Below are 20,643 nucleotides of genomic sequence, written 5' to 3'. Positions count from 1 at the left end.
AGGATAGATCTCAGAATTAATCTCCACCTGCCATCTTTTAATTAAAGCACTTGCCAAAGATTTCAAGGTGAATCATTTAAAAACCACTCCTATTTGTATCTACTTCTCTGTAGGGATCAGGATTTTCTTGATAGTATACAACGGAAACAAAGGAATAAGAAATAAACTGTCCCTAGGCTGTTATAACTGCAACTGTTTTCCATAACCCCCAACTTTAAAATATTTCAAGCACAGAACAGCAGGGTCAAGAGTCCAATAGCAGTGGGGCCAAAAAATACATTTTCTGAGCTTGGCCGGCAGACTTGTTATTTGTTATTTTAGCTACCCAATTTCCTTCCAATAAATTCCTTTCTTTTGCTAAAAACAAAACAAAAAGAAAACCCTCAAGACAGCAACAAACTAGCCTCATTGTTTTGTTTTTTATTTAACTATAAAGTTAATGTCAGTAATTTGAATTTACAAATGTTTAGTAATAAAACACAAGTTTTCATCTACTTTGTATGTTGAGATCCTGTAACAGCTTTTGTTTGAAAAGGAACTCCAATGTTTTTAAAAAATTTAATTTGAAAAATCAGGTACTGAGCCACCTCCCTGACTCCTGTCTTAGCCTCCCTCCAGCCATTCCTGTGCCAGTCTAACCACATCATGCCTCCACCTAAAATCTTTTAAAAACTGTTATCCAATAGTGGGTAAGGTAAAATTCAAATTATTTGCATGACTACCAGGTCCTTCAATATTCGGCACATGGTAGTGTGTGCTCGAGCACTGTTTGCTGAACGAATCAATAAAAACTGGAGATGTAAGAACTAGCCACACAGTCCTACATTCCTTTTGAGTTTCAACAACGTTAGTGATTATATAGTGTTTACCCATAATTATTTCATTTAGATACAGTGCTTTCCAGACACATCTTATTTATATGCGGCTTCTACAAACAACGTGAGCTTAGAAAAAGAGAAAATGCTCCCTTAGAAAGCAGGTGTGTAAGTTATCTCAAGAGGCAGCAAAGCTTAAGAAAAGGTTTTCCTAAATAGATTGATAATGGGTGACTGAAGATTATAAAGATTTGTAACTAAAACACTACGGGTCAAGCATTCGCCAGGCTCTTAGGACAGAGATCACCACTGGCACACAGAAAGGCCTGGGATGTTTTTTAAAAATAAACTTTTTATTTTGAAACAGCTGGGCTTAAACAGTAAACACGACCACCAGGACCTAAACATAATAATCCTCCTTGACTATACAGCCAACGCAAATCTGGGGGCTCCACTCTGAATTCACTTGCCTGAGAACACCTCCTCCAGTGGCCCCTCGACAACGCCCGCTTAAGGATTTCACTTGTAAGAACTTAGGAGATGGGTGTGAGCTGTTACTCACTAAGGTGGTTAAGTTATTTAAGCCTTAACTTTCCTCATACCCTAGGCGGATAAAACCTCCCCAACCCTATGGTTGTTAACGACTGCAAGAGGTCAAGTACTACGACTTCACTACCGTCTCTGCGCTGCTTCCTCTCACCCCACTGCGCCAATCACGGGGCCCACACCGGCTCCCTCCGCCCCCTCCGAGGAAGGCCGCAGCACCTTCGTGCGCACGCGCTGCCGCTCCCCGGGGTCTCTCGGGTACTTGCGCGGGGCTCGTCGAGCGTCCCTGCCGCTCCCCCCGGGGGTTGGTGGGGGTGAGGGATGGACGCGTGCGCGCGCTCTGGTGGCCCCGCCCCCAGCAGTGCGCGCTCCACGGCGTCTGAGGGGCGGGGGGCGCGGGCAAGGCTGGCCATGGAGGCCCTGCGAAAAGCCCACGAGGCTGTTCTGCGGCTGCTGCTGTGCCGGCCTTGGGCCTCGGGCGCCGCCTCCCGCCCGAAGCCCCACGCCTCGGAGGTGCTGACGCAGCACCTGCTGCAGCGACGCCTGCCGCACTGGACCTCCTTCTGCGTTCCCTACAGCGCCGTCCGCAACGACCAGTTCGGCCTCTCGCACTTCAACTGGCCGGTGCAGGGCGCCAACTACCATGTTCTGCGCACGGGCTGCTTCCCCTTTATCAAGTATCACTGCTCCAAGGCCCCCTGGCAGGACCTGGCCCAGCAGGATCGGTTCTTCACGGCGCTCAAGGTCATCAACCTCGGTGAGTGGCCCGGGCGGGTGAGGCACGACCCGCCGACGAGGGCCCAACTGTTTGAAAAGCACGCTGACGAACGTCGCTCAGAGGTCAAGACCCCGGCCCAAGGTCAGACCACGTTGGCCCGGGAGGAGTCTTGTGTCGAACCCGTGCAGGCTCTCCGGGGCGCACGCACTTGCCCCGCTCGCTCGTCCCTTGCTGTGGGCTTCCCAGACACTGCCTCCGCCTCCCACCATACTGCACCCTTCTTGCACTGGCCTTGGCTCTGGTCTTTTGTAGTCCCCACCCAGTAGATGCTTACACGGGCTAAGTTGTCCACACTGAATCTTCCCCAGGAAAGTGGGCGTTATCCACAGGCCTGTGCTGAGGGATCACCCTGGGGCGGGGGCATTCCATCCCCACTTCCTGCGGCTCTTAACTGGGAGGACCCCTACATTGGGCAGCAAGGAGAGTGTGAGCCACTGGAAAGTGTCTCTCAAGTTAAAAAATGCCTTATGCATGACAGGATTTGTCCCCATGAACATAGTTTGTGCGTGCGTTTATATTATAAAAACTGGAGCTACTTTTATGTTTCTTTGTTTTCTTTCTATGAAATCCCATAAGGTTCCCTTCACCAAAAGCACGAAAGGTTTTCACCAGTCATATTGGTTTCTTCAGGTACTAGGCCTAAAAGATAGTGAAAAGACTGCCTCCTTAGTATTTGTAGGTTTTCATGGGAATATTCTAATTCTGAGAGTATTTACTCTTGCTGGATGTTTATTTTTTCTTGGTTAATGACGAAAGAAGCAGGAACATTGACATGGGGTATCTTTTATAGGTCAGTGAAAAATAGGCCTCAAGATGTTTTGAACCTGTTAATCGCTGATACCAAATTAATCTAGATTTCTGTAATTCAAAATGTAGACATGGGAACTGACCTATGTTACCCAACCAGGTCTTTAAAATTAGAATTAAAGCTAAAGCAGCTGCGCTAGTGTTACATAATCTGATCGCTCATTAAATATAAATATGGTATGTATATTTTTGCTTATAATAACTCACATACGTCAGTCATGGGGTTTTTGAGCCATTACTCCACTGGGATTGTCCTGGGTTCAGTCCAGTAAGGAGCAGATTATTTACCAACGTGTAATCCTTTAAAAAATGTCTTATTGTTTGGCTGGTGGACTATATATAGAGAGCATGCCTACATAATTTTGAGGTTGATCACAGGTGACAGGGTGAGGTGACTTAGAAAATTCAATTTACAATTATTTGGAAAGTCTGGTGTGATGACTGGATTCAAGAAGAGTAAGTTTTTTTAAAAAGTTTACTTTAACTTTGCAGAATCAGAAAAAAATCATTCTTCCCAAAAGAATAATATGATAGGAAAGTATAATGGGAAAAAAAGTATAACATGAGCTGAATGCTTTTTTTTTTAACTTTTCACCGTTTAAGACTTAATACTTTAGGAACACTGTAATGATTATGGGGTTTTTTTAGATAGAAAAAAATTCAGAGAAAAGTAGGATACCCAGAACATTCTCACAAAGAAAAGTAAAACCTTTTGAAGAAACAGTTGTAGTTTTTTATGTGGAAGAGAAGGTCGAAGAGCTATGGAATGGTCTTTGTGATCTTTTAGAAATTCTAAAAATCCTGCTTAGATGGGAATAAGAGTTTTTAAGTTAAACAAAAATAAAAACTTTCTGCTCTGGTAGGCTTTAATACAAACTGGATTACATTGATAATGGGAGTTTATTTCTGGACTTTTTAAAAAGTAATGTACTCACCAATTGCTAATGTTTATTTTGTAATTTTGTCAGAAGGTAGGGAATGTGAATTGGATAATAGGGTTCTTTCTTATTCTGTGATGCACAATTGCCCCTCTGGATCATCAAATACATAGTCTATTAATAAAAATACTCAGGATTTTATTTGTCTTTTTCCCTTCCAAATTAGAAATTATCGGAGTAATTCATTTTTATATTTTGTAAATAATAAAGATTCCTCACTTACCCATTTGTTCTCTTTCTCCTCTGCCTTTCCTTCTATGGAAGCTGACATTTTACTGATGGTTATCAGTCTGGGTATCCTGCTGGGAAGTAGATTGAGATTTAAGAAAAGCAACTTACCATTGGAATGAATGGGTAATCGGAGACTTGCTATGAAGTTCTAATTTTTTTTAAGTGCTTAATTTGACAGTGGTTTGTTTACCTACTGTTCAGCTGACTCAAAATGAATTATTATGCCAAAGACTGAATTTCCAGTTCATTTTGATGTTATATGTTTCAGACAGGCTAGAAAAAATTTAATTTTTCATGGAATCTTATAGACTTTAAAGCATATGTGCTATAGATAAAGAAAATTATGTTTTTTTAATGTGAAAATTATGAGGTAAAAGTGGTAACTCCTCCCATACAGTGTTTTAGCCTGACTGTATTAAGTAGACTGCAGGAAAAAATATATATAGAATTTCTGACTCCTTTATGACAACTCAATCTGCTATCAAACCACATTACTGGTAATAGTTCTTACTTGTTTCTTAATAAGAGATAATATAGTTATTAAGCTACTAATCTTTGATCAGTCCTCCATTTAAGCTGAAAAAATATTAACCATTTCTGTGTGTGATTTTTTTAAGTGTCAATATTTAACCAAAAACTGTGATAATTACTATAAAACAAACAAAATTTTCAGTGTCACCAGCTGTTCCTTATGTCCTTAGAATTGGTTTAAAAGGCATATTTTACTCAGTATATTAGAAAATTAAACATTGTTTTTACAACTTGTTTTCCTCACTAGTTTGATTTTCTGCTTATGAAGCTGCAATAACATGTTTTAAATTTATTTTTTATTTCAACTGCTCCCTCTCCTCTTTGCTCACTTCTGCTTGTCTTGTTCTTTTTCTTCCCTTGTCCACTCCCCCGCCCCATGTCCCATTTGCCTTTTTTTTTCCCTTTCTGGTTAAATGATTTATAAATAGCTTTATGTTGCTAGTTTTTATGTGTATTTTCTGACATTCCCTTGGGGCATTTAGAGATGCTTTTGGGTAAAGAAGGTAATATACTATAAAAGGTTTCTAAGGAGTTCCAGGGAACCCTGTGATAGTGACAAGCTGTGACCCAGTATATTCTTAAAAATAGAGAGGTACCAGCTTGAATGGGCATTTTTGCCTCTTCTCATTGCCAGCTAGCGATGCTTCTCCTGATTAATCTTTGGCATTACAGTGGCTGGGATGCAGCTTCAGGGAAGAAGCACAAAGTAGTTCAGTGCACTTAAATGCTCAAAGAGACCATAACACAGCAAATATACTCTTGCAGAAAAATAAGAAAAAAAGTTACCAATATTAGTCCTGAGCATGTGTTGATTTCCCTATTAACTAGAAAGAAAAAGATTTCCCAAATGTACAGCTCTTTAAATTGCTAGTTTCTGTCCAATTACTACATGGGAGCAATAAAATTAATATGTGTGTAGAACATACAATATTTGTTACTGATTCATATGCCTGTGGTTTTACATGTATGTTTTATTATGTTAACAGTCATTGATTTTAAATAAATGCTTTATAAAAGATAGGAATTGTGAAAGTTTGTGTCCAACATAGACTCATATGCATATGAGTGTTCTTAGGCATCTCCAAATCTCAGTGTAGTGTATGTTTAGTTTCATGTCACAAAAGGCAATTAATCGTAAATATATTAGCAAAATCTTATCAAACAGAAATATTCCAAGGAAGAAACATGTTGTTGGAGTTTATGATGTACCTATTTCAAACAGGATAAAACAAGATTGCTTTCAAATCAAATGTAAACGTACTAGTGGGATAATTTTTCATGCCTGATATTATACTAAAATCTTCCTTAGAGTTAGGTTTTGACTTAGTTTTGAAGACAGCTGTTTGACCCAGTTTCTTTTAAGTTGTACAAAGAAAATTACTTTAGTCATCAGTATTACTGTCTAACTTAAAGTACAGTAAAGTTGACTTAGTGATTTAAGCTCAACCAGGAGTATCTACCACTAAATAATGAATATTCACTGTTTGCTTATTTGTGAAAAGAATATAGAATTACTTCATAGTTACTTGGAGGTAATTAATTAGTGCTTTGAATTAAAATTTATACCAGCCCTGCCTATAGTTTGAAAAATCTCTAGGCTCACATAATTGTTACCATGTTCCACAAATAGATGAAATCGAGCTCTTAGAGTCAATATTTACTAATGTTTTTATAATTTGTTAACATTGCTAAAGGGTGCTATGTGATTTGTATCATGACAAATATATAGGTGCATGATTAATAAGTATTGGTGTTCAAAAATAACATATTCATTTGTTTTTTAGGTATTCCAACTTTATTATATGGACTTGGCTCCTGGTTATTTGCTAGAGTCACAGAGACTGTGCATACCAGTTATGGACCAATAACAGTTTATTTTCTAAATAAAGAAGATGAAGGTGCCATGTATTGAAAGTGTGCATTGGAAAACATAAATATTAGTGGATTTTTCTCATGCATATGAGCAATATTTATTTTTGATCCTTTAAAATAAAACTTTTGCAAACATTTTGTTCTTTCCGCAGTGTCTGGTTCTTTAAAATGAATCATAGCCCTCAAGAGGCAAAGCTTGTCATTGTTATATGCACACACCCCCCCCCCCCCAACACTCAGTTTAGCCAATGGGAACTAGAAACACATGATACTTATACTATTTTATTTCCCTAGAACTAGATTAAACTACAGATAAAAAATTATTATAACATACACAGATTCTATAGTTAGATATTAACAAATTCTCTTTAAAGAGAAAATACACCCACACAAAGAATGAAGGGGAAAATCTTTTATATAATATTGGAAAAAGATGTAGGGGATTTTAGGATACATTGTAGAGATAATGTATCATTGGTAAATCCAAAATTTATGAGAATTCTAATTGCACACTGAAATCTAAACTGTTCAGCTGCCAGGATTATAAATGGAAATTTGTTAAAGCCCTTGTGTCATTTACCTGCATAAGAGGTCTAGGTATAATGTTGAAACTTCTTTTAAAAATTTTCATTGAATTTATTGAGGTGACATTGGCTAATAAAATTATATAGGCTTCAGGGGTAAATTCTATAGTCCATCATCTGTACACTGTATTGTGTGTTCAACACTGCAGCTGAAGTCTCCTTCCATCACCATTTATCCCCACTTTCCCCTCCTACCTCGCCCCACCCGGCTTTCCCTCTGGTATCACCACACTGCTGTCTGTGTCTATGAGGGTTTCTTTTACCCTGTGCTTAATCCTTTCACCTTTTTCACCCAGCCCCCAACCCCCCTTCTCCCTCTGACAGCAGTCAATCTGCCTCTGTACCTATGAGTTCATTTCTATTTTGTTTGTTAATTTTCTTATTGCCTAAAGAATCCAATACCACTTATAATAATATATCAGTTAATGTAAATGCAGCAAGATGAATGAAATTAATACTTATTAATAGTTAAAATAGCGTGGTGATAAAGCTGTAAGAACAATTAAGATCCAGAAAGACCCAGAAAAATAAACTCGATAACTGTTTATAAAAGCAATTAGCTGAAATGGTACATATCCGTAGACTTGTTGACGATGGAAAGGGGGCTGAAATTTTAAAGACATGATGGCAGTTTTGCATTAGAATTTTATTAAGTTAATTGCATTTTTGAAAGCAAAGCCATTAAAAAATTTTATCCTTGGGGTAGTTACAAAATACCCAGATGAATGGTAAATTTCAGAAATTTGGAGTAATTTAGGGAGAACTAAGTAGAACTATTTAATTTCTAAACCAATGGGTGTTTAAGATTTATGATCTCTCCCATAATTACAAACATACATTATATATCGTTTTATGTTAATGTGTTGGGGATACTCCACAACTTTTCACATTTTTTGTAGCAAAATATTTTATAAAACTCAATCTAACCAGCATTTGGGTGCTTGCTTCTGGCAAGTCGGTAGAGAAAATAAGCGATTGAGGTAACAGCACCAGAATAATGAAGTAATACAAACTGGCTTCGTTAAAGGTAGTCATTTTAAATGAGCAACAGAGAGTGAACTGTTCTTCAAATATATGTACTGTTCACTTGTCTGAAAGTAATTCTAAGTAACACTTTAATCAAGGAAGTACTTAGGCCAATATATTTAGTCAGAAGAATATACTTGACACTAGTTAAATGAATGGCTTACACAAAGGAGATAGTGTTACATTAAGCTTCATTAATAATAAAACTGACGATTAGCATTTTGCAAGGAAGGCTAGAACTGATTTCCTCTGTAATGGGCAAAGTTAAATAACTATAGCTCATAAGTTTTAAGTCAAATACTGCTCATTCATTGCTGCTGGTCTTGTCAATACTTGCTGTAAAGGTTTGGTCCCAACACAAAGCTGATAAAACAGTTTTTAATTACCAAACTATAAATACAGCTTTTCAGTATAGTTGCACTTATTTTTCACACTGGCCTGTTTGATTTCTGATAATTTGTACTGCTGACTCTGCTTACCTGTTTTTCAATAGCTATAGTCAGTGTGACTTCTTGTCCATGCGGTGATAGGTAAGTCTCCTTGGAGAACATCCTTGACAAACTACCTTATTGATCTCTGTAATTCTCTGCTGTTTGCAGCATTAAATAGAGCCTTGATTTCTTGTCTTATGTGCTCACTGTGTAACAATTAAGCAAATGTAATATTTTCTTGTATTACATGAAGATCAATAGACCTCTTGCCCTCATGGAGTTGATCATGGTGAAGGATGAACTCAGCAATGGCTAAGGGCATGGTTCAAATATTAAAATATCATTCATTGGATTTATTAAGTCTTGTGGTAAACGTTTTAGTCTGGGAAAAAAGCTCCCATTGAACAGTAATGTTTTAAGTTTTCTTCTTTAAATTTGGATATTATATGGAAGCATTGTGGCCTAAAGGATAAAGTATAAATGCTGGAAATCAGGAGATTGATTCTATTTTTAGTATCAGTGCCATCTTTTAACCTCAGGCTAATAACTACTGTTCTGTCGTGTTTTCTGTTTTTCCACCTGTAATCTGAGGACAAAACAGGAAACCTTTCTACCTTAAATTGTATCATGAATATGCTCGTAAGCAAATGTAGCTTTATTTCAGTGAAAGCTACTTTTGTAATCATTCTATTCCATATGTATTTATATTTATACTTAAAAGACTTCATTCATAGGAAGATGTTTAAAACAATGTGAGGGGGGAAAAGAATACACAGTGATGGCTCTTGTGTGAGCGTGTCTGTGAACACACTGGTTCAGCCTGCGACGGCAAGAGGGTTCCCGGGGGACCCTACTCCTCTGGATGTCAGGAGTTTTCTTAGTTGGTGAAACTACCAAAGACAGTTTTGGGGGTGTTGTTTTGTTTTGTTTTTGCCTATACTTCTTTAATGGGATTTTGCCTTTAAAATAATACAGGCAAAATTTTTTTACCGATGTGTTTTTAGTATAAAACCTTGTATCTTTTATTGTTATGTCTATAAAAATCAATTATTCAGTATTGGAAGAAATTTCTAGTCAAAGTTCTTAGTTCCTATGTAAGTGATGAGCCACCCTAAAGATGGAAGTTACAGAGTTGGAAGCATGGAAAACATTGCTAAAATAATATAAAATCCCAAGTTTCTCAGTGCTAATGTCTTAACAAATTATATAAAAACTTATAACTTCTTTCATCACACATATGTAGTCACTAATATTTTATTATTGACTTCAGTAAAAACTGAAACAATTTTAATTCTTAAAAGCCATACATATTAGCCCTGGTTGGGTAGCTCAGTTGGTTAGAGCGTTGTCTCCTGATACTCCAAAGTTGCAAGTTCCATTCCCAGTCAGTGCACATACAAGAAACAACCAATGAATGCATAAATGAGCAGAACAACAAATCGATGTTTGTTTCTTTAAAAAAAAAAAGCCACATGTATCTTTTTATATAGACATTTCATTTTGTGTCATTTATAGTCACTCAAAACTATCAGAACATTTATAAATGCATGAAATAACTCTTAATGAAATGATGTTTGAATGAGTGAGGTGACATAAAAACAAGGATCTTGGTTTCATTTCATTTCAAAGCTAATGCAGATAACAGAAACTTTATCCTAAAGCTACTGGATCAGGTATCTACTTTTTTTCAGCACTTGCCATTCAGACTGTAATGATGTTTGGGGGCATCTTAACCTAAACAAGTACTTAGCATTACATCTCACCTGGGTCAACAGTCTAGGGTATCAAAGTTAAACTGTGTTACTGTAAATTAATGGAAAATGTAACTGCACTTTGCTGGAAGATCAATGTCCAATAAAGGCTGCACAATCAAATCTTGTTGCAATGATTGAGGTCTCTAATTGCCTTTCAAAGATAAGGTGGTAATCAACACAACTTTAACTGATCTTTTTTACTAGTTCAATTACATGCTAATGACTAGTGCCAAGTCAGAATCTTTAACTACTTATACTTATTAAATCTTAACGTTAGTAATGAAAAATTACTTCAGCTACACAATCAATAGAACACAAGTCTTAATTACTATATTTCACTTCATACCGTTTTATGTGCTTGACAAATGTTTCACAAGAGCTTTCCAACAGTAAGAAGGGTTATTGGCAGTGACCACTGTCCAAAGAGTATTTTTCTAACATAAAGTGGAAATCAGATGTTGAGATTTCTTTTCTTTAAATGAAAATGTTTCCACTGATACAAGCATGGCCATCCAGTTACTTCTCAGAACTCTTCTGCTAACGGAGAGTACATTTAATACAACTGGAATAAAATAAATAGATTGGTTTTAGTGAATGTATGTCTAAAAGTTCAGTTAGCTTTCTAGTAATGAAACTGATTTCATATAGAACCTATTAACAAAATTCTCCTCTGGGAAAGCATGAAAGTTTGTAAAGGCAAATGATGAAAGAATTTTAAAAATTGAACTTTATCAAAATTAAAAACTGTGCTTCAAAGGATGCTATCAAGAAAATGAAAAGACATAGAATGAGGGAAGATAAGTTGCAAATTATGTATCTTATAAGGGATGTGTAGCCAGAATATATGAAGAACTCTCATAACTCAGTAATCCAACTTAAAAACAGATTTGAGCATTTATCCAAAGAAGTTATACAAATGGCTGCCAAGTACATGAAAAGATGTCCAACATTAATTAAGATGTTTAACATTAACTATTAGGGAAATGCAAATCAAACCACAGTGAGATGCCATTTCAAACCCACTAGAATGGCTATGATCAAAAAGACAGTAAGTGTTGTCAAGGATGTGGAGAAATTGGAGCCCCTATATTCTGTCATTGGGAATGCAAAATGGTGTAGCCACTTTGGAAAAGTTTGGCAGTTAAATATTAAACATGGAGTTGCCATATGACCTAGCATTATACTCCTGAGCATATACTCTAAAGACCTGAAAACATGTTCACACAAAAACTTGTACACAAATGTTAAGGGCAGCATTCATCAAACTAGCCAAAAAGAGGAAACCATTCACACATCCATCAACTAATGAATGGATAAATAAAATATGGCATATTCACACAATGAACTATTATTTGGCCAAAAAAAGGAATGAAGTACTGATATATGCAGCATTGGTAAGCTTGGAAACATTATGCTAAGTGAAAGGAGCCAATCATAAATTGCGTGAAGCCACTTATATGGAATGTCCAGAAAAGGCAAATTTATAGAGACAGAAAGTGGGTTAGCAATAGCCTAGGGCTGGAGAGGTTGGGAGGAAAAGAGGAGTGACTGTTACAGGGCATGGGGTTTCTTTTTGGGGGTGAGGAAACTGTCCTAAAATTGATTGTGGCGATGGTTGCACAACTGACTATACTCAAGACATTGAATTTTACACTTTTAATAGAAGTATTGTATGGCATGTGAATTATCTCTGAGTAAAGCCTTTAAAAAACCAGTAAAGGGGTAGAGGAAATGAGCAGTTAGTGTTCAATGGGCATAGAGTTTCAATTTTATGAGATGAAGAGAGTTCTGGAGATGGATGGCACGGACGGCTGCACAATGATGTGAGTGCACTTAACACCCCTGAATGGTGCACTTTGACATGGTTAATTTTGTGTTCTGTGCATCTTTCCATGAACAAAAATAATCCTAAAAAATTAGTAAGGGATTCAATATAACTGTTAAAATATAACTGAATGATTTCTGTAGAAAATAACTGAGTTTGAAAAAATGTTAGGTAAAACATGGATTTATCATTTCATATGTTGCAGCCTTGGAATTTTAAAAAATTTAGTTATGAAACCTAGCTTTAATTAAGTAAAAGAAATCTCATTTGGAATAATTTTTAGTAGCATTAAGAAAATTATATACTTGGTTTGAGATTACTTAAGAAAAGTATGTGAAATGTTGGTAAATGAAAAATATCTTTTTTTAGATGTTAGTCCCTGGATAAAGGATATCAGCTACTACTAGAATGAGGTTTTATATAGTATTGCTTATAGCTATTTTAGTTGCACTTATATCATTTTAAATACAGTTTATGAACATAGTACTCCATTATATTATTAATTTATCTTCAGAGATATTTATAGTATCAATTTAAAGGCTGTAAAACTTCATGAAAAGTAGCTTAAACACAAGGATTTTGATAAAAGCTTTCAGCTTTTAAAAGCAAATCATGGAAACTGTATTCTTAAAGAAGATAGGAAGTTTCTTGTTGTTGATGATGATAGAATTATGAACCTTATAAACTCAGTATTTTTTTAGTTAACCTAAATACATAAATCTATTTGAATTCTTTTTATGAAAAGAGATATGTCATTAGATATATGATCATTATATACTTTAGTGATTCATGGGCCTTGTTACATACATGCTTTGTAATGTATGAATTATTTAGTAAGAAAAATCACAATAATTTTGTTGTTACTCAAAAATTTATGGGTTGGCAGAAACAATTATGCAGCCCCTGAAGCTGGTATGTTAAGGTAACATCATTAACGCTACGTAGTATGATTTTTTAAGCAGTTATTTGACATAACTTTTACTGCTTCTGCTAGAATATATCAGTAATTTTATAACAATTTGTCTATAAACAGAGCATTGAATTTATTAAACTCAAAGGGAATCATTTTACTCTGTTTTCATTTAAGTGGATTATTTAAAATCATACCTAAAATGTTGTTTACCCAAACCCCAAAGGAAGAATAAAAAATAAAATATCAATACTGTAATAAATAGGTATAAATTTAAAACTCCATTTAATGAAAGTAGATATTTTTATTCCAAAAAAGTACATGTTCAAGAACTGGATGAAAATAATTCGTAAAAGTAGATTATTTTGTAAGCTTTCTTTATATATGGTATTAAGGTCTTTACTGTGAGATTAAGCCAAAATTTTAGTTCCTTATACTTTCATATCTCTAAATTTTGTAAAATAAAGGAACAAAGAATTTGAAATTGTGAATAAAAATCTAAATAGGTCACTTAATTTTAAATTACAATCAACAGTCATTCATTCATCCTACAAATATTTCTGCATTGACCATGTTGAGGGCACATTGTACTAATTTTACCTGTCGGCAAAATTTGGCAGTTCTGAATCTACATACAGGGTCCATACTAAGACTGCTTCTGTACAGAGCTGTATAAGAACCATGTGTTATAAATTTTTTGTGTGGTTCCAGTATTTCTCATATAATGAAGTCTGTATGTCAAATGAATGTGTGATAATTCAAAATTAAAAAGAAAACTTGCCTTCATTTTTAATAAATTTAAGAAAAGGAAACTTGAATTGGAGATAATATGGAATCTTTATAAGAACAAGTTTTGAAATGCTATCTCAGATGTAATGAATTGACTTACACTGTTCTACATATTCTGAAAAATAAAAGATTGGAATCTTACTGCATTATCCTTTTGAGGCACTTTAAAAGGTTCCATCTCTTTTCTCATAGAGGAATTTTGTTATTTTTAAGTCAAACAGAATGATGTGTAGAAGTAAATGAAGAGAAACATTAAACAGAAAGTACTAGGATGAGTTAGCCTTATTATTTTTAAGCAGAACTAGAAACAATGTAACTAAGAGACAAGAATGTTTTGAGTTCACAAAAAAAGGAATAGATTACTTCTTGAGGCAGCGAGTCCTGTTGGAGTTGCTGAGAGAGGCTGCAGGAAAATTCTGTAGGTAGATATGGAGTAAATTCTTGAATTGGGCAGAGGTTTAGATTGGTGATTTTGTAAGTTTCCTTTAACTATGCAGTTTTATTATCATTCTTGAATGACTTTGTCTGCTTCCCAATGGTGCTAGTTTATTTCTGTTCCAGTATGTGTGTAATGCGGAGAGCATTACTGATTGAATGAGAAAAATTAGGGCTCTCTAAGTCATAGCGTCTTCATGTATACAATAAGGACTTTATCTAACATGTAGCATTCATTTGTGTCAGGTCCTAAACTAAGCACTTCACACAAAATAATCCACTTAATCCTCTCATAGCAACCCTATGAATTAGGCACTATTTTTATGTCCATTTTTTAGCTGTAGAACCCAAGAAGTCTTTCCCAAGGTCAAACATGGTGAGTGTTTTTTTCCAGTCCTTGCATTCTGTCTAAAGTCTCCATGTTCTTAACCATCACTCCATACTTTCTGTAATGCACAGGATAATTCTGTTAGATAACAGATGTGTGCTTTGCAAGCTGTAAAATGCCACAAAAATGTGAGATCTATTTTGTTAGTGGATATAAAGAAAATAATATAGAAATGTTTAAACAATGAAAAGAGGGAAATAATAAAGCTTAAGTGATTTGGGGAACAGCAGTGTACTCCACCTCAAGGAAAATGTATAATTTGGAAATTAAATCCAATGAATCTTTAAATTAATGAACTAATTCATTTTAAAGCATATAAAATCTATAGTACCTGGCACATAGTAGGCGCTTCATGAGTATCTGTTGAACTATTGTTTCTGCTGGAATTGGTCCCACTGGGTGGTTGTTTTTTTTTCCATTCCTGCCCAAACAGAAGAGAACAGGCTTTCCTGTCACACTTTCGGGGATTTGTGTCTAACCATTTTTGTCTATGCTTCTCATTTTTCTCTTTAAAAAACTAATAGATAACTAAGCACTGTGAGGGAAATGCTGATGTTTATTGTTTGGTTGTTACTGCTATTGTAAATTATATTGTTTTAGAATTAAAGTTTCTAAGACATTATTTCTGGTGTGTTAAAATGCAACTTACTGTTTAAAAACTACTTTTTTATTTTGGAATAATTTTAGATTTACAGGAGAGTTGCAAATATAATACAGAGTTCCTGTATACCATCACCCAGATTCCCCTAATATCACCTTACATAATCATTGTACATATATCAAAACTAAAAAGTCAGCAGTGGTACATTATTACTAACCAAACTTCAGACTTTATTCAGATTTCACCAGATTTTCATTACTGTCATTTTTCTGTTCCAGGGTCCCATTGAGGATCCTGCATTACATTTAATCATCATGTCTCCTTCATCTCCTCACGTCTGTGACAGGTTTGATCTTTTCTTTTCTTTTCTTTTCTTTTCTTTTCTTTTCTTTTCTTTTCTTTTCTTTCCTTTTCTTTTTTTTCCTTTTCCTTTTCTTTTCTTTTCAGTAATGTTGACAGTTTTGAGGAGTACTTATCAGGTATTCTGTAGAATGTCCCTCAACTTGGGTCTGATGTTTTTCTCATGATTAGATTAGGGTTATGAGTCTTTGAGAAGGACACAGAGGTCAAATGTCCTTCTTATTGCACCATATCAGAGAGTACATGATATCCGCATGACATAACTAGTGATGTTAACCTTGGTCATTCGGATAGGATGGTATCAGCCAGATTTCTCCAATGGAAAATTACTGTTTCATCCTCTATTTTTTTTTAGACTTTATTTTTTCAAATACATTTGTCTCTGCCTACCCCCCACTCATCTTCTATTTTTAAAAATCAATTAATCAACATCTGCAAAGGGGGGGAACCAAAACCCCCTGGAATTTATGGATAAAAATTGTGTACTTATTCTTACATGTTTAAACTTCAGTCGCCTTCGAAGTACTCTTTATTTGATGTAATACATCTATCACGGCATCTTTTCCACTGCTCAAAACAGTTTTTGAACTTGTCGATTTTTGATGCCTTTCAGTGATTCCGCCATTTTTTGTTTCACCTCTTCCACATTGGCAAAACATTCCCCTTTGAGGATTTTTCATCGAGGGAAACAAACAAAAAAAAAAAGTGGCTTGGGGCAAGATCAGGTGAACAGGAAGTGTGGGGCATGGGGTTTAAGCTGTTTTTTGTCAAAAATTGATGAGCACTCAGTGCGGTGTGGGCAGGTGCCCTCGTAAACCACCCATCATGAAATGGGCAAATGGGTTGAAAGTCTTCAAAAAAAAAAATTCACTGAAGCCAAATGCAGCCTCTCACGACCACACCGGCTGGTACACTGATACAGATGGGTTCCTAGAACAGTCACGAGGCAGGGAAATCCTGTACTACAAGGGGCCTGCCCTCCAGAAGATAATTCATGTTTTTTGGGGGGTCCCCCCTCATATTTGAGGGTTATATGCAAGGGCCCACATTCAGCACTGAAGGTGAGAAGTGACTCTTGAACATAGGAAGCAGTCAAGATTTTGTTAATTCGCCATTCTGTGGGAGCCTATAATGGTGTCTCAGTCTTGGTGGTGGTGATGGAAAGGCAAAGGAGTAAGTGAGGCTCAAGACAGGCAGGAGAGGGGCATGGTAGTTACATTACTATTATTTACTCGCTTTGCCTTCAAAATCCACTCATTCATTCAAAAAGTTATTCAAGTGCCCAGGAGTAAGTGTGTATGTGAATACAACACATAGAGTTCCATCTCCTCATGAAGTTACAGTTTAGTGGGGAGACAAACACATAAGTAAAACATGTGACATGTTAAATAGTAATAAGGGAATTTTTCAAGAGAAAAATTAACTAGGGAAGTACTAGAAATCGTGCACACCAGTGTACTTGTATCACTGGGTGGGGCGGTTCTGGGGCTGGTTCGCAGTTTTCAACAGTGCATTAAGGGAAAGCCTCAGCAAGAAGGTAACATTTCAATCAAGACCTGCAGAGTGTGAGGGAGTGAGCCATGTGGATATTGGGGGTAATAGCAATCCAGGCAGAAGGAATGGCAGATGCAAAGGCCCTGAGGTGGGATGTCTATGTTCAAGGAACAGTGAAAAGGAGGCTGGTGAAAATGAGGAAAAGTTGTAGGAGATGAGATTTGAGACTTCACAAGCTGTAGAGTACAAATGAGTCGAGTTTTATAGGTCAAGTCAAGGGCTTTAGCTTTTATTCTGATCAAGTTAGGAAGCCATCTGAAGAATTTTCATTGAAAGAGTGACGATCTAATCTTGGCAAAGGGGTTGACAATAGACTGTTAAGAGTAGGGGCAAGGGTATAAACAGGAGAGGAATACAGTAGTTTGGACTATAGCAGTGAAGTGGTAGAAAGGGGTCAGATTCTGGGTGAGTGATTTATGATTGAGAGCGAGCTAAAAAGAGATAAAAGAAAACCCTTCTGACTTTATAATAGTAAAATGTAATTTTATTATTAAAAAATTCACTTTACAACAAAAAGGTAAATGACTGGATTTAAAAATGGGCAAAGGACTTGAATAGACTGTTCTCCAGAGAAGACAGACAAATTGCCAACAAGCATATGAAAAAATGCTCAACATCACAAATCATTAGGAAAATGCAAATCAAAACCTCACATCCATTTGAATGTTCACTGTTTGTGGGAATATAAAATGGTGCAGACATTGTGGAGGTTCCTAAAAAAAAAAAATCAAAATGAGAATTACCACATGATTCACCAATTCCACTTCTGGATATATACCCAAAAGAACTGAAAGTATAAATTGAGTTGGTCTTCCCCACAGTACTCTGAATAAAAAAGCCGTTTTAACAAGTCATAGGTTCATAGAAAATCTCTAGTTTTGAGGTCTCTATTCTCTAATAATAGGAAATGAACTTTCAAAAAAAAAAGTACATGGGGACCTTGAGCAAATCATTTATTTTTAACAGGACAGAAGTGCAGGTGGAAAGGTGCAATTTCTAGAATATTTGGAGGATCTGAGTAAATGAATTTCTACCTCAGCTACTAATCTACAGTAACTGAAAAGAGATCATTTGTCTCCTACAATAGACTTTCAGATTAAATATGAGAAACTGAGGCAGAGAAAATATATGCAGATTTTTTGGTACTATACTGAAGCTAACCAACATTTAAAATATTTTTCCTCTTGCATTAGCTCTTTGACTGTTAGAAAAAAATGACACTTCTCCCACCAGTTTATACAGAATTCAGCCCCCAAAGTAAAATGGTATGTGCTCCTTCATTAGAAAGACGTAAGGACAAACCTTCACTTGCAATTTTTAAACAAACGTCTGTCTGTAAAGGCAACAAAATTACCTGCTTTAATATTTGAGGTTAACAAGGCACTTAAAAATAACCAAGGGTTATTTCTACTGCCTGTGACATCATCCGTTGCGTAAACATTGCTATTACTTGACAATTTATGGACTAGACCAGATATTTTTTGCAACGGTTTAATAAGAGATTATGTCACTATTGCAGCTGTCTCCAGGCAGTTAAAGCTCTGCATTTCTGTAGGCTATTTCCGAGCTATTTCCGAGCAATCGTGCGGTAGAGAATCTCACTGAAAAAGAGTCACATAAGCTTTGCTGATGTGGGGGAAAGTTGACAAGCTTCTGGATTTGTGACTCGCAAGGAAAAGGATAAGACAGCTATTTTTTTTAGTTTTTTCCGTGCTCTTGCTGACTTGGTGCACAAACTCCCACGAATGTTTTGGTACGAGGCTTGACAAAGCCACGAGAAACGAGAGCGGCAGCACTGGCTTTTTGAGGAGTCCGTAAAGACAAACAGTATACAATTTTCAGCAGCCATTGGTTTACGACGGACTACAGCGCTGGTTCAGTTTCCTCCTTGGTTTGTTAGACGTTTTCACCTCGTTGTCTCCACCGAGGGTCGGGAAACAAAACGCAGTCACTAAGACGCCCTGGCGGTCACTGGGCTACTTCGGGATCTCAAGAAAGGGCAGACTCAGTCCGTCCCCTCCTTCTCGCCCCGGAGCTGGGCCCTTCTTCTCAGGTCCCGCCCCGCCGGGCGCGGGGGCGGGGCCGGGCTGGAGCTGCCCTCTTCCAACATGGCGTCGCAGGGGGCGGGTTCTGCTCGCCGGTTCCCGTGGTTCCGGCGCTGAGCATTTTGGTTCCGGAGTAACTGTGCTCTCGCTGCCGCCTTTCTCCTTCTCCTCCCGCCGCTGCCACCGCTGAGACGTGCGGTCTCGGACGCCCGGGGCTGAGCCCGCGTGCGCCGCGCCCTGTGGCTCGGCTTGGGGCAGAGGACTCGCCCCGACCCTCCCGCGGAGGGCCCCCTACCCTCCGCTTTCTCGTAGTCTGGCGGCCCCGCGGCTTCTTCCTAACAGCCTTGGACTGAGTCCCCTTGAGTCTGGGACCCTCCCGTCGCCCTCTAAGGAGGAGTGGACACCTGCCGCTGTATTCCCCTAAAACGGGGGTTTCTCTCTGCCGATTCCTCACACCCACACTGACGACCGAGAGCTGCACTGTCCCGTTTTGCTTTCTTTTCCAACTCGAGAACCTTCCGACCACCGCTAGTTCCTACTGGTCCCTGCCCCTACCCCCGTCCACGCTCACAGGGAGACATCCTTCAGCCCCATACAGACAGGGCCTGGGTCGGTGCCTGCGGGCCCCGTCTTGGTCACACCACCTCTCTGATACTCCTCATCCTCCGTCCTCTTCCCCCTCGGTCCGCTTGTCACCCCTTGGAGCCTCCGCCTGACCAGGGGCTATGAGTACCCCCTACCCCAGGATGTGAGCCTCTTTAACCTGTAATGCTGTGGCTGGCCTTTGGCCCCTTCCATGCCATGGAGAACCAGGTGCTGGTGATTCGCATCAAGATTCCAAATAGGGGCGCAGTGGACTGGACAGTGAACTCCGGGCCGCAGTTACTCTTCAGGGATGTGCTGGTGAGTGTTAATTTCAGAGTCCAAATCCCAGCGAGTGGGGCGCAGGGATTTGTGGAATAGTCAGCATCTGACTCTGTGGCCGGAGCTAGTGGCAGTGGCCTGGCCACTTCTGGCCTCCTTTAGGGGCAGTTTTTATTGCTTCAGCCACTTGCATTGATTAGTTGCATGGGCTGAAATCTGGCAAATGTGCAGGGCCCTGGGGATATAGAGATGATCAGATTGAACCCCTGCCCTCAAGTAGCTCACAGCTTGGACTGGGACATAGGCACAGAAGCACCCAACTGGGATACAAAAAGTTGAGTCTAGAAGAGAGTTTTTATTCAAGTGTTTTCTTGGAATGTCCCTGGCCAGATTCCAGCCATGTCTTTCCACGGAGTTCCCTGAACTTGGTGACCAGCAGGAAAGGGAAACAAGGCAGCTGTACCCTGTCATGTTTCATCAAACATAAGGTGTCATTGGTTTAAAAATATTTTTATATCCTACTAAGAAAAAAAACACTGCGCATTAAACCGACACGCCA

General features: G+C 37.8%; 2 protein-coding genes across 9 annotated transcripts in view; both read left to right on the top strand.

Moving 5' to 3' along the window:
- Nucleotides 1-1,519: 1,519 nt before the first annotated feature.
- Nucleotides 1,520-6,739, top strand: CUNH15orf61 (chromosome unknown C15orf61 homolog). 2 transcript variants are annotated; one of them, XM_054564286.1, is made up of 2 exons: nucleotides 1,520-2,118; nucleotides 6,431-6,739. In XM_054564286.1, the coding sequence occupies exons 1-2, from the start codon at nucleotides 1,683-1,685 to the stop codon at nucleotides 6,556-6,558; spliced, it is 564 nt and encodes a 187-aa protein (XP_054420261.1). In that variant the 5' UTR covers nucleotides 1,520-1,682; the 3' UTR covers nucleotides 6,559-6,739. The 2 variants fall into 2 exon arrangements, with proteins under 2 accessions (XP_054420261.1, XP_054420252.1); XM_054564277.1 differs by having other exon boundaries at nucleotides 1,520-2,220.
- Nucleotides 6,740-19,350: 12,611 nt separating this feature from the next.
- The window catches only part of MAP2K5 (mitogen-activated protein kinase kinase 5), a 249,028-nt gene continuing 247,735 nt past the window's right edge, over nucleotides 19,351-20,643 (top strand). For all 7 annotated transcript variants that reach the window (XM_054565240.1, XM_054565238.1, XM_054565237.1 and 4 more), the window contains exon 1: nucleotides 19,351-20,123. In XM_054565240.1, the coding sequence (XP_054421215.1) occupies nucleotides 19,989-20,123 (135 nt within the window). In that variant the 5' untranslated portion in view covers nucleotides 19,351-19,988. The remainder of the gene's footprint in view (nucleotides 20,124-20,643) is intronic.

The sequence above is a fragment of the Pteronotus mesoamericanus genome, unplaced genomic scaffold (genome assembly GCF_021234165.1).
Source record: "Pteronotus mesoamericanus isolate MK-2021 breed Mesoamerican mustached bat unplaced genomic scaffold, CSHL_Meso_final contig_164, whole genome shotgun sequence".
Lineage (NCBI taxonomy): Eukaryota > Metazoa > Chordata > Mammalia > Chiroptera > Mormoopidae > Pteronotus > Pteronotus mesoamericanus.
Note: the sequence above shows the minus strand (reverse complement) of the source record. Positions and strands in the feature narration are given on the sequence as shown.